This window comes from Gobio gobio (genome assembly GCF_949357685.1).
Source record: "Gobio gobio genome assembly, chromosome: 10".
Taxonomy (NCBI): Eukaryota; Metazoa; Chordata; class Actinopteri; order Cypriniformes; family Gobionidae; genus Gobio; species Gobio gobio.
This window is the reverse complement of record NC_137116.1, coordinates 14,613,576-14,628,575: the sequence shown is the minus strand read 5'-3', so window position 1 is coordinate 14,628,575 and position 15,000 is coordinate 14,613,576. Positions and strand designations below refer to the sequence as shown.

At 36.3% G+C, this 15,000-nt stretch overlaps 1 protein-coding gene across 5 annotated transcripts in view; it reads right to left on the bottom strand.

The window, feature by feature from the left end:
- Positions 1–15,000, bottom strand: part of znf366 (zinc finger protein 366) — a 17,827-nt gene that overhangs the window by 1,219 nt on the left and 1,608 nt on the right. For 2 of the 5 annotated variants that reach the window (XM_079827523.1, XM_079827525.1), the window contains exons 2-4: positions 12,485–13,526; positions 8,835–9,026; positions 3,143–3,317 (exon numbers count right to left, since the gene is read on the bottom strand). In XM_079827523.1, coding sequence (XP_079683649.1) covers positions 3,143–3,317; positions 8,835–9,026; positions 12,485–13,468 — 1,351 coding nt within the window. In that variant the 5' untranslated portion in view covers positions 13,469–13,526. The remainder of the gene's footprint in view (positions 1–3,142; positions 3,318–8,834; positions 9,027–12,484; positions 13,527–15,000) is intronic. The other 3 variants (XM_079827526.1, XM_079827524.1, XM_079827527.1) reach the window with 2 other exon arrangements.

Sequence of the window (15,000 nt, the reverse complement as noted above, 5' to 3'; positions counted from 1 at the left end):
TCTGAACGTTTCATTCTATCATTCTTCAAATGTTACTTTTCTCTATGTTCCATTCTATCATTCTATCATTCTTCAAACACTACTTTTCTCTGAATGTTCCATTCTATCATTCTATCACTCTACAAACGCTACTTTTCTCTGAACGTTCCATTCTATCATTCTATCATTCTATCATTCTCCAAACGCTACTTTTCTCTAAACGTTCCATTCTATCATTCTTCAAACGCTACTTTTCTCTGAACGTTCCATTCTATCATTCTTCAAACGCTACTTTTCTCTGAACGTTCCATTCTATCATTCTTCAAACGCTACTTTTCTCTGAACGTTCCATTCTATCATTCTATCACTCTTCAAACGCTACTTTTCTCTGAACATTCCATTCTATCATTCTATCATTCTATCACTCTTCAAACGTTACTTTTCTCTGAACGTTCCATTCTATCATTCTATCATTCTTCAAACTTTACTTTTCTCTGAACGTTCCATTCTATCATTCTTCAAACGCTACTTTTTCTGAACGTTCCATTCTATCATTCTTCAAACATTACTTTTCTCTGAACGTTCCATTCTATCATTCTTCAAACGCTACTTTTTCTGAACGTTCCATTCTATCATTCTTCAAACATTACTTTTCTCTGAACGTTCCATTCTATCATTCTTCAAACGCTACTTTTTTCTGAACGTTCCATTATATCATTATTCAAACATTACTTTTCTCTGAACGTTCCATTCGATCATTCTTCAAATGTTACTTTTCTCTATGTTCCATTCTATCATTCTATCATTCTTCAAACGCGACTTTTCTCTGAATGTTTCATTCTATCATTCTTCAAATGTTACTTTTCTCTATGTTACATTCTATCATTCTATCATTCTTCAAAAGCTAATTTTCTCTGAACGTTCCATTCTATCATTCTTCAAATGTTACTTTTCTCTATGTTTCATTCTATCATTCTTCAAATGTTACTTTTCTCTATGTTCCATTCTATCATTCTATCATTCTTCAAAAGCTAATTTTCTCTGAATGTTCCATTCTATCATTCTTCAAATGTTACTTTTCTCTATGTTCCATTCTATCATTCTTCAAACGCGACTTTTTTCTGAACGTTTCATTCTATCATTCTTCAAATGTTACTTTTCTCTATGTTCCATTCTATCATTCTTCAAACACTACTTTTCTCTGAATGTTCCATTCTATCATTCTATCACTCTACAAACGCTACTTTTCTCTGAAAGTTCCATTATATCATTCTCTCATTCTTCAAACACGACTTTTCTCTGAACGTTCCATTCTATCATTCTATCACTCTACAAACGCTACTTTTCTCTGAACGTTCCATTATATCATTCTATCATTCTATCATTCTCCAAGCGCTACTTTTCTCTAAACGTTCCATTCTATCATTCTTCAAATGTTACTTTTCTCTATGTTCCATTTTATCATTCTATCATTCTTCAAACGCGACTTTTCTCTGAACGTTCCATTCTATCATTCTATCACTCTACAAACGCTACTTTCTCTGAACGTTCCATTATATCATTCTATCATTCTATCATTCTCCAAACGCTACTTTTCTCTAAATGTTCCATTCTATCATTCTTCAAACGCTACTTTTCTCTGAACGTTCCATTCTATCATTCTTCAAATGTTACTTTTCTCTATGTTCCATTTTATCATTCTATCATTCTTCAAACGCGACTTTTCTCTGAACGTTCCATTCTATCATTTTATAATTTTCTTCAAACGCTACTTTTCTCAGAACGTTCTGAAACAAGTGCTTACATTTAAAAAATATTCCATGAACAATACAAATTAAGTTTTTTGCTAACTTACTTTGAACAAAAATTCTATTCTATTCTATCCTCTGGGCCTCTTCAGTCAAAAATGTTTTTACTTCATCGGATTGACATTTTGGGCCCTATTCCACTGATCTGAGCTCACGGCGCAGGAGCTCTTAGGGCGTGTCCGAATCCACTTTTGCTAGTTTAACGACGGACAAAAGAAACACGATTGGGCTTGTTTTGGGCTAGTTTTGAGTGGCAATTGGGAGGGTTTTGTTATGAAAACCTGGCAACCCTGACGATAGGGCCATTGGTGACTTCTGTTGAATTAGCTATGAGAACACACAAAAAAATCATGGACATGATTCGGAAATATGTTAAAGGTCGAAAAACAAAAAAAGTCGCACTTGGCTCCTTCGCGGTCAAAAATGGACGACATCGGAAATGATTGGAAATATGAAAAAACTCTTTTGGTGGTATAAACTACAAATGAGCCACTGTACAAGAGTACAAAACACACACACACACTCAACACACACACACACACAAATTAACTGGTGTGGCTGGAACAATTGATTCAAAATAACTCGAACAAGAGGTTAAAATGAGATCAGACCCAGATTGATTAAGCTGTGATAAAGTATAACTCTTCATGTTTGCTACATTTTTATGAATTTTGATGTTATGTATAACAGAATGTCCTCCTCTGTTTTCAGGTTTGAATGTTTAATGCAAAAACTGACACTTCAAAACAACATTTCAAACAAAAATAACACCTAAACCTTGATGAAAAGTAGTCTCTGGGAATGTCTAAGTATAAATCCAAATGCAGAACTTAATAAAAATAAGTATTTATGTCTAAAAACACTCATATAAGCCACTTTATATAGAGCTATATAGGAATCTAGTGGTCACACCAGTGCGTTGCATCTGTTTTTCTTTATTTACTGCATCCAGATGGCACTAATCTACCTTCAAAAATGGGATTTTAAATGCTGTGTTTCTATTTTAACCGCATTCATTGAAAAATATAAAAAATATATATATTAGAAAAAAATTGTGACTCATTTTCAATGGGGAAAAATAGCTCATAAAATGTTTATCAATATTTCATAAAATGTTTATCAATATTGCACAGTATCATAAAATACCCTCAAAATTCTAAATAATAATCAAAAAATATTATTGAACAAAATTATATTACATGGGTTACATTTTCAAGCCTTTTCAAGGCTTTGGTCACTTTACAGTTATTGTTAGGACGTTTGCTCACAACTTTGTTCTCTGGGTACTATCTCAAGTCATTTTGCTTCTCAAGTGTCTTGATTTAAGAATGTTTAGACCGTGTAAAGCCTCTTACCGCGCGCGTCCAGTCCCTGGTCCATGATCCCGTGCTTGACCTTCATGTGGCGGGTCAGGTTTCCCTTCAGCGTGAACTTGCTGGCGCAGTAAAGACATTTGAAGGGTTTGCTGTCAGAATGCAAGTGCATGTGGCCCATCAGATTATGCATTCTGTTAAACTCCTTTCCACACAGCTGTAAAGAGAGTAACTATTCAGATATCTGTGACCCGCTCAAGCACTAGTGAAGATTCAAACCATGCTCACTCACAAATGTGCTCTTCATAACCCTGACTGCCCTTGAAATGTGTACCTTTACTCAGTGTTTCTGTCTTGTTTTCCAGCACAAGTATCTAAACATTCTTAAATCAAGATTTGATAGATTTTTGAAACATTTCTGATTATTTATTTTTTTGCATAATGTCACTTAGTTTACTGTCTTATCCGGCCTTTAATAAAGTTTGCACAAAAACTGCCTTTGTATCGTTCATGGAACATGTTTTAAATGTAACCACTTGTTTCGGAACATTCAGAGAAAAGTAACGTTTGAAGAATGATAGAATGATAGAATGAAAGAATGGAACGTTCAGAGAAAAGTAACATTTGAAGAATGATAGAATGATAGAATGAAAGACTGGAACGTTCAGAGAAAAGTAACATTTGAAGAATGATAGAATGATAGAATGATAGAATGAAAGAATGGAACTTTCAGAGAAAAGTAACGTTTGAAGAATGATAGAATGGAACGTTCAGAGAAAAGTAACGTTTGAAGATTAATAGATTGATAGAATGGAACGTTCAGAGAAAAGTAACATTTGAAGATTGATAGAATGATAGAATGGAACATTCAGAGAAAAGTAACATTTGAATATTGATAGAATGATAGAATGATAGAATGGAACATTCAGAGAAAAGTAACATTTGAAGATTGATAGAATGATAGAATGGAACATTCAGAGAAAAGTAACATTTGAAGATTGATAGAAGGATAGAATGGAACATTCAGAGAAAAGTAACGTTTGAAGAATGATAGAATGGAACGTTCAGAGAAAAGTAACGTTTGAAGAATGATAGAATGGAACGTTCAGAGAAAAGTAACGTTTGAAGATTAATAGAATGATAGAATGGAATGTTCAGAGAATAGTAACGTTTGAAGATTGGTAGAATTATAGAATGATAGAATGGAACATTCAGAGAAAAGTAACATTTGAAGATTGATAGAAGGATAGAATGGAACGTTCAGAGAAAAGTAACGTTTGAAGATTAATAGAATGATAGAATGGAACGTTTAGAGAAAAGTAACGTTTGAAGATTGATAGAATTATAGAATGGAACATTCAGAGAAAAGTAGCGTTTGAAGAATGATAGAATGGACCATTCAGAGAAAAGTAACATTTGAAGATTGATAGAATGATAGAATGAAAGAATGGAACATTCAGAGAAAAGTAAAGTTTGAAGAATGATAGAATGAAAGAATGGAACATTCAGAGAAAAGTAACGTTTGAAGAGTGATAGAATGATATAATGGAACGTTCAGAGAAAAGTAACGTTTGAAGAATGATAGAATGATATAATGGAACGTTCAGAGAAAAGTAACGTTTGAAGAATGATAGAATGATAGAATGGAACGTTCAGAGAAAAAAGTAACGTTTGAAGAATGATAGAATGAAAGAATGGAACATTGAGAGAAAAGTAACGTTTGAAGAATGATATAATGATATAATGGAACGTTCAGAGAAAAGTAGCGTTTTGAAGAATGATAGAATGATAGAATGAAAGAATGTAACATTCAGAGAAAAGTAGCGTTTGAAGAATGATAGAATGGAACGTTCCGAGAAAAGTAACGTTTGAAGATTGATAGAATGATAGAATGGAACGTTCAGAGAACTTTTTGTGCTGGAAAACGAGTTATTGAGTAATTATTTCATCACATAATATGATCCGATATTTCGTTTATTGTTGCTCTGAGTTCTGTGCAGGAAACACTGGAGTGTGATGGTCCCTGTAATGCGTGTATTTGGAGTTTCTCAGACAGCGGAGGGCTGGACGGTTCCTCCTCTGCTGTCTTTCCTTTGCATTCTTTTTTTATTAGGGTGGTCCTTTCCTTTCCTTCAGGAGGATAGAGGGACTGTAAACTGTCCGAACGGACCGTGAGAAAACAGGAAGTGCTCCTGAGCACAAGAGAAAGCGAGATGAAATCTATTTGCGGGGCCTGTTCTCGGGGGACGAGAGAGCCATTGTTACACAGTCAGTTTGTGCAGCGATATCCTTCCTACAGACGAGGAGACACTCAACTGCCAAGAACGTATCTGGTCATCGTTTGGACGCGCGTCCAAGCTCAAGGTCACACGCGTTTCAACACACCAGAGAGTCCATGAAGGCCTGGACCTGTTCATTCACATCCATCCCTCGACCCATTAGAACAGCAGAACGTTCCCTCAAACTCATGGACAAACGTTCTTCCAGTAACGTTAATAGAACGTTATCTGGTCTTTAACAATGTCCTCAAAATGTAAATGTTATTTGTGTCATTCATGGAGCGTCTGAAACATTTATCTAACGTTCTTTTTTTAAATGTAACTTGTTTCGGAGCACTCAGAGAACATTCAAATGTAACGTTTCCTTAACGTTTTGAAGAATGACACAATGGAACATTCCCTTAATGTTCACATAACCAAACATTTAAAAACTGGACGTTCAGAGAACACTCAGAAATTAAGTTTTCATAACTTAACAGAAACATTAGCAAAACATTCTCCCGAAACCTTAATAGAACGTTTTCTAGTCTTTAATAATGTTCTCAAAACGTTAGCACAAAAACGTTATTTGAATCATTCGTGGAGCGTCTGAAACTTTTGTCTAACGTTCTTTTTTTAAATGTAACAACTTGTTTCGGAACGTTCAGAGAACATTCAAAGTAACGTTCCCATAACGTTTGAAGAATGATACAATGGAATGTTCTCATAACATAACCAATACTTTTTTTCCAAATGTTTCGAACTTTCAGAGAACACTCAAAAATAACGTTTTCATAATTTAACAGAAACATTAGCGAAACGTTCTTCCAGTAACATTATTAGAACATTATTTGGTCTTTAAATGTAACTTGTTTCGGAGCACTCAGAGAACATTCAAATGTAACGTTTCCTTAACGTTTTGAAGAATGACACAATGGAACATTCCCTTAATGTTCACATGACCAAACATTTAAAAACTGGACGTTCAGAGAACACTCAGAAATAAAGTTTTCATAACTTAAAAGAAAACTTAGCAAAACATTCTCCCGAAACGTTAATAGAACGTTTTCTAGTCTTTAGTAATGTTATCACAACATTAACAAAAAAACATTATTTTTATCATTTGTGGAGCGTCTGAAACATTTATCTAATGTTCTTTTTTTAAATGGAACAACTTGTTTCGGAACGCTCAGAGAACGCTCAAAGTAACGTTCCCATAAAGTTTGAAGAATGATACAATGGAATGTTCCCTTAACATTGAAACTTTCAGAGAACACTCAAAAATAACGTTTTCATAACTTAACAGAAACAGTAGCGAAACGTTCTTCCAGTAACGTTATTAGAACATTATCTTAATTTATCTTTAAATGTAACTTGTTTCGTAACATTCAGAAAACACTCAAAGTAACGTTCCCATAACATTTGAAGAATGATAAAATGGAATGTTCGCATAACCGAGAATTGTTTTTACATTTAAAAACCGAATGATTTGAACTTTCAGAGAACACTCGGAAATAACGTTTTCATAACTTAACAGAAACATTAGCGAAACGTTCTTCCAGTTACATTATTAGAACACTATCTGGTCTTTATTAAACACAAAAACGTTATTTGTATCGTTCATGGAGCGTTTGAAACATTTGTCTAACGAGTTTTTAAATGTAGCTTGTTTCGGAATGTTCAAAAAAACATAAAAATGTAACGTTTCCATAACGTTTGAAGAATGACACAATGGAACATTCCCTTAACGTTCACATTACAAAACATTTAAAAACTGGACGTTCAGAGAACAATCAGAAATAAAGTTTTCATAACTTAACAGAAACGTTAGCAAAACAGTCTCCCGAAACATTAATAGAATGTTTTCTAGTCTTTAATAATGTTCTCAAAACATTAGCACAAAAACGTTATTTGTATCATTCATGGAGCGTCTGAAACATTTGTCTAAAGTTCTTTTTTAAATGTAACAACTTGACTCAGAACGCTCAGAGAACATTCAAAAGTTTTCATAACTTAACAGAAACATTAGCAAATAATTCTTCCAGTAACGTTATTAGAACATTATCTGGTCTTTAATAAGCACAAAAAGTTATTTTGTATCGTTCATGGATTGTCTGAAGCATTTTATTTGGACATTTGTTTAATGTATTTTTTAATGTAACTTTCGGAATGTTTCGGAATGTTCAAAATTAACGTTTTTCAAAAATGTTTGAAGAATGATATGATGTAACATTTCCTTAACGTTCACATTACCAAGAAAAAGTTTTCATAACTTAACAGAAACATTAGCAAAACGTTCTTCCCAAAACATTAATAGAACGTTTTCTAGTCTTTAATAATGTTCTCAAAACATTAGCACAAAAATGTTATTGGTTTCATTCGTGGAGCGCCTGAAACATTTGTCTAACGTTCTGTTTTAAATGTAACTTGTTTCGGAATATTCAGAGAACACTCAAAGTAACGTTCCCATAACGTTTGAAGAATGAGACAATGAAATGCAACATTTAACATTTTTTATACATTTAAAAAATGAATGTTTTGAATGTTCAGAGAACACTCAGAAATAAAGTTTTCATAACTTAACAGAAACATTAGCGAAACGTTCTTCCAGTAACGTTATTAGAACATTTTATTTGGATGTTCGTCTATGGTGTTTTTTAAAATGTATCTGTTTTCGGAATATTCAGAGAACCTTCAAATGTAACGTTTCCAGAATGTTTGAAGAATGAAACAATTGAACATTCCCTTAACGTTCACATAACCAAACATTTATAAACTGGGCGTTCAGAGAACACTCAGAAATATAAAGTTTTCATAACTCAATAGAAACATTAGCAAAACGCTCTCCCGAAACGTTAATAAAACGTTTTATTTGGATGTTCGTCTAATGTTTTTTATATTCCAGAGAACATTCAAAAGTAACATTTCCATGATGTTTGAAGAATGATTTAATGTAACATTTCCTTAACGTTCACATAACCAAGAAAAAGTTTTCATAACTTAACAGAAACTTTAGCAAAACGCTCTTCCCGAAACGTTAATAGAACGTTTTCTAGTCTTTAATAATGTTCTCTAAACATTAGCACAAAAACGTTATTTGTATCATTCATGGAGCGTCTGAAACATTTGTCTAACGTTCTGTTTTAAATGTAACAACTTGACTCGGAACGCTCAGAGAACATTCAAAAGTGTTCATAACTTAACAGAAACATTAGAAAACGTTCTTCCAGTAACGTTATTAGAACGTTTTATTTGGATGTTCGTCTAATGTTTTTTTTTTCCGGGAACATTCAAAAGTAACGTTTCCATGATGTTTGAAGAATGACACAATGGAACATTCTCATCACCAAACATTTAAAACACTTAAGAACTGGATGTTTTATCGAAACATTTGCACAACGTTCCTTGAGTATAACTGGTTTGCTGGGCAGGTTATGACTCTGGTTGGCGTTATTAAATGAACAGCAGGAACGCACCTTGCATTTGTAGGGCTTGATGTCAGAGTGGACGATCATGTGGGCCTTGAGCGTCTGTTTCTGGACGAAGCTCTTGTAGCACAGGTGGCACTGATACGCCCGGACGTTGGTGTGGATAAGGACGTGGCGCTTCATGTTGGCCAGCAGCGTAAACTCACGGCCACAGATGCGACACTTGTGCTCCTTCACCCCCTGCAAGACACACAAATGAGGATCAGCGTCCATGAGAAGACCAAACCGGACCGCTTGATGCTCTTTCACATCATTTATATAAATGTGTTCTGCTCAAGTGCTTTCGCTTCTGCAATAGGAGTTGAAGTAGGGACACAATCTTACAAAATACTCTTATTTTCTTCCTTTTGTTGACTACATTATCACCCATCTCAACGCTACTGTAACTCTGCAAAAACGTAGTATTTCTGTCTTGTTTTCCTTGTTTTAAAGATGCATTTACTGGAGAAGAAAAAGGACTGACGATATTAAGCAAGAGCAAATATCTGCCAATGGAGTCCGAAATTCACTCCTTTAGTGAACACTTTAGATTAGGGTCCAATAGTCCAATAGATTAGGGTTAATAGTTAGTAAGGTAGTTGTTAAATTGAGGTAATATGGATGTAGAATATGGTCATGAGGCATTAATATGTGCTTTATAAGTACTAATAAACAGCCATTATCCTAGTAATATGCATGATAATAAGCAACTACACTGCAAAATCTAATTAGTTAGATTTACTTAAAAAAAGCATGCAAACCGATCGCCTTAAAAAAAACGAATTAGTACACTCTAAAAAATGCTGGGTTAAAAATAACCCAAGTTGGGTTGAAAATGGAATAACCCAGCAATTGGGTTGTTTTAAGCAAACATTTAATCCAACCGCTGGATTAAAACAATCCAATTGCTGAGTTAGTCCATTTTCAACTCAACTTGGGTTATTTTTAACCCAGCATTTTTTTAGAGTGCATGTTGTGCTGACAAATGCTTAGTATAGTTCACTTAGAATTAGTGACTTACAAAGATCTGAGAGTACTTTTACTATAAATAAAATGTGAACTCTAAAAAATGCTGGGTTAAAAATAACCCAAGTTAGGTTGAAAATGGACTAACCCAGTGATTGGGTTGTTTTAACTCAGCAATTGGGTTGTTTTAAGCAAACATTTAACCCAACCGCTGGGTTAGTCCATTTTTAACCCAACTTGGGTTATTTTTAACCCAGCATTGTTGTGTTTTGATGTTGAATAAGATATTGTTACAAATATAGATGGATTATATCAAGCCATTTAAAAGTTTCACAAGGTGTGCATGACATAAGTGTTAGCAAACATTTATAAAAGATTATTATTTGACATGAATAGTGCTGTAAGGTGTATTTTTATATATAGGCCTATAATTATACACAGTACACGCACGTATATTATGTAAACACAAACTTTTATTTTGGATGCGATTAATTGCGAGTAATCATTTGACAGCACTAATATATATTATATATACTTCCTTTCCTTTGAAATCAAACATTTGTGATTTCTTGTTGCATCGCTGCATCAATAGGAAGAGATTTATAATAATATAAAAGAAATTCCAAGTGCCGAACCAAAGGGAACATTGATCTCCATAATGGCGACATCAACATCAGTTTATAGAGTCGGCTTATGTGATGTTCTCGCTAATTTTTCTGTTGTATTGACAATTCAACAATCAAGATGACTTTGGGAAATGAGTGAAGGCAAACAGAGAGTGGAGCAAATGAGGGATAAGTCTATGAAGAATTGACCCGCCTCAAACACTTTTTTTTTCCTTGACAAAATGGCACTCAAACAATTCAATTACTCTTAACATGGGTGTTCTGAGTAAAAAAGGCATAGACATTAAATTTTTACAATTAAGTTATGACTTTGGGCCTATTCCACTGATCTGAGCTCACGACGCAGGGGCGTGTCTGAATCTACTTCTGCTAGTTTAACGACGGGACAAACGATCGGCGCGCCGACTCATGATCCAAAAGGGTCGTCCCTCGTCTCTTAATGAGTCATGGGTGTGTTTTGGGCGTAACGTCAATAAACCAATCAGAGACTCATCTCCCTTTCCCTTTAAAAGCCAGTTGTGCTGCACCATGAGAGAATTCACTGTTGACATGAGGAATACAGACACGAGTCAGTTTAAACACACGTGTATCGCCACGATTGGTTCAATAAGTCGCCAATTTCATTGGTCATTACTGCAGAAGGTCATTCTGATGTGACGTTCACACCGGACGTCGGTGATGTGACAAAACGTAGTTTTAAGACTTTTTCAGTCGATAATGTAGTTGTTTAAAGCTCAAATGTGTGGTTTATTTATATAAAGAGTGCCTATTTGAACATGTGATCTGGTGTTTTGGGAGTTGTGAGCTCCAGTGGATCAGCGGCGCTCATTAACCCAGTGAGATCAGCCTTTCCTCAGCCAGTCCTTCTGCCGCTGGCTCTGATGTCTCTGTGGCGGCTCCAGATATAATTCGTCTTGTAACGGCCGATCTTTGGTCTCATGGATCTATAATTTGTTCCCTGGCAAATCGTTTAGTCTGAGGGCAAAGTGAAGTTTCATTACTTTTTTATTTTTAGGCTATAACTGTACGTTGCAGTTGTAACGTTAGCCTACTAGCACTGACTTTGAATGTTTGAGTGAATTGTTTGCTTTATTTCACGTGTAGCTTATTATACCTTTTACTTATACTTTTGTATCATTGATCATACATAAACTTGCATTTAACAAAAAGAGACTGGGTTGTGTTTCATGTCATTTAATGTTATCACAGTGATAATCATATTGTCTGAACCAGATATTGGCTATAGAGATTTTCTCCTCATTGTTGTCACTACTAGAGCAAGCTCCTGATTGGTTAACGCGGCGCGAATATCTGCCAAAGTTCAGATTTTTTAACTTGAGCGATTCACGTGATTCACGCGATTCTTCACTTTTAGGGCCCCCAGAGATAGTTTTTTTTAACAGTACTAGAAGTAATGTAATAGAACTTATAAATGTATAATCTACCAAAGAGTTACAAATATAACAAAATGATGGCTTATTTCTGCATTTCTGGCAAAATACAGCAAAACGCTCCACTCACGCTCACGGGTAAAATTACATTTGCTGAAATCCCACTCCGACATGACATTTCTCTGTATTGTAGGCTACTATACTTGTTGTAGCCATTAAGAAAAGGTATTTAGTTTTATATTTAAATATTATAATGTTATTTTTTTATGTCTATCTATGTTGTCAATCTATGTTGATTATGAAAAGTGAACAGCATGAGTGAGAAAGGAGACATAGTCGGTCAGACATGATTGTTCTTTAAGTTCTGGTTTGTAGAAAGCCTTTCTTTAAAGTAAATTTCGTTTTGTATAAATTGTATCTTATTTTCTAATCAATGTTTCATCAGCCAATTGGGGCATTCTGGGTTGAGTGAGCGGAGCTTAATTGGTCAGTATAATTAAATTGCAGACAAAGCTAGGTTGGTGCGGTAGGGGCCCAACATCATATTCTTTCAGAGGGCCATAAATTGCTAGCGGCGCCCCTGATCGCATGCAACCACCCCTTTAAGTAAATGTAACTAAAAAGTGCTAGTTAGAATTGGGAATTGGATTTGAACTGGAGTGTATTTTCTCCTCACCTTGTGTGTGAGCGTGTGCTGTTTGAGATGGTGCGACTGGACGAACTCCATCCCGCACTCGCTGCAGATGAAGGGCCGGATGTCCTTGTGCTTCATCATGTGATTCTGCAGCTGACTCGGGTACTGGAAGCTCTTCCCGCACTCTCCGCAGTCGTATTGCACGGGCCCTCGGTGCGCCGTCAGGTGGCGTTTGAGCTGTGCCAGCGTGGGGAAGTCCAGCCCGCACTCCACACACACATTCTCCTGCCCCCTTTCGTGCTTGAGCTCGTGGGCGCGGAGCTCGCTGGGGTAGGCGAAGCCCCGGCCACACACACCGCAGCTGTAGGGCTTGACGTCGCTGTGCTGCATCATGTGTCTCTTCAGGTGGCTGGTTTGCGTGAAGGCCTTGTGGCACACCTGGCATTTATGTGGGCGGGCGCCCTGGTGGGTCAGCATGTGTGTGTGCAGGTGGCTCAGCTGCTTGAAGAGCTTCCCGCAGAGGTTGCATCCGTGCGGCTTGATCCCGCTGTGGCCGAGGATGTGCGTGATCAGGTTGTATTTGGAGGTGTACGACTTCTCGCACATGCGGCATTTCCAGCGCTTCTGATCGCCGCCCACGTCCACGTAGTAACTGTCATCCACGTGCACGTTCAGCTTCTCCGCGGCGGATTTGCCGGCATCCGGACTCCTGCGGCGAAACCTCAGCGCTTCGCTTGGGTAGAAGGGGTTCGGGGAGGGCAGGAGGAACGGGAACGGCACTAGGCTGGGATGGAAAGCTGGAAAGTACGGCGTCGGAGAACGCATGAGCAGCGGAGACGGAGGCCACAGCGGAAGCTCTTGCTTCACCTGGACGACGCGATGCAGCCGAAGCCGGTTGAGGTCGATCATGTCTGGGATGTATCTGTGGGGTTGAGGAACGACGGGATGAGGCAGAGGGTACGGAAGAAGAGAAAGATCAACGCTTCTGCAGGGAAAGTCCTTGCTTTCGCTCTCCTTTGAATCCATGCTGAAGGTTTTCTAGACGTTCTTCAGATCTCGAGTGTGAAAACTGTCCATCACCCGCCTGTGAAAACCATTGACATTCATGCATTAGACAGCATTCATAACACATGTGGGTCAACTCAACAAGAGATAATTTTTTGTCTGGTGAAAGAAAGCCAAAATATGAAATGTCACAAATGTATGACTGAGTAATCACTGTTTTGTAGAGGAGTGACAAATTAGAGGGGTGTAAAATGACTTTAGAAAGATGGCAGCATCATTATTTTATTCTCACACAGAGATTGGTAGATCTATTAGTGAAATCTGTTGACTTTATCAATCTGTGTTGCATTATACGCCAACGGCGAGCGCTCAAAAATGGGAAAAAAGCACTTCTTGTGTTTTTTTCCCCCAAGTTTGCATGCCTGTAACTCAGGAAGTATTAAAGATACCTTAATATCCTTTTAGATTCTGGTTCTTAACAAACATTTTAAAGGCCCTCGATGGTTCAGTCCCAGAGATATGGAGATCTTAATTCGGCTCCATGAGTAAAATGGTCAATTTTAATTGTCAATGTGGGTCTCCGCATACAGCAGATACTTTTTTCTTTTAAAGAGGAATATCGGAAGAACAAATAAGGTTGAAACTAGAAATGTGTATTGTTTTTTTCTATCAACACGATTGCATAGAACATACCTGTCTGAGTGCCAGCTTCTAGATATTAAACAATTGACCATTTTACTCATCGAGCCACATTAAGATCTCCATAGCTCTGGGATTGAACCATATATAGCTTTTAAAATTATGATACTCAAAGAAATGTTTGTTAAGAACCATAATCTAAAAGGATATTAAGATATCTTTAATACTTCTTGAGTTACAGGCATGCAAACTTGGGGGAAAAAACAAAAAAATAGCTTTTTTCCAATTTTCGAACGGTCCCCGTTGGCGTATAATGCAACACAGATTGATAAAGTCAACAGATTTCACTAATAGATTTACCAATCTCTGTGTAATAATTAAAATATGATGCTTCCATTTTTCTAAAGTCATTTTTACACCACTGTAATTTGACTCCAAATCTCAGGTGGAAATTGTCATTTTGACCCTCCTCTACAAAACAGTGATTACTCAGTCAATAATACACATCTTTGACATTTCCTATTTGGCTTTCATCACTATTTGTTTGTCTTCAGAAAAAATATGAACAAAATCAAAATCAAGCCATAGAAAGATGGCAGCATCATTATTTTATTTTCACACAGAGATTGGTAGATCTATTAGTGAAATCTGTTGACTTTATCAATCTGTGTTGCATTATAAGCCAACGCTGGCCGTTCAAAAATGGGCAAAAAGCACTTCTTGTGGTTTTTGCCTCAAGTTTGCATGCCTGTCACTCAAGAATTATTAAAGATACCTTAATATCCTTTTAGATTCTGGTTCTTAACAAACATTTATTCAGGTATATCCATTTTAAAGGCCCTCGATGGTTCAGTTCCAGAGATATGGAGATCTTAATGCGGCTCTATGAGTAAAATGGTCAATTTTAGTGGTCA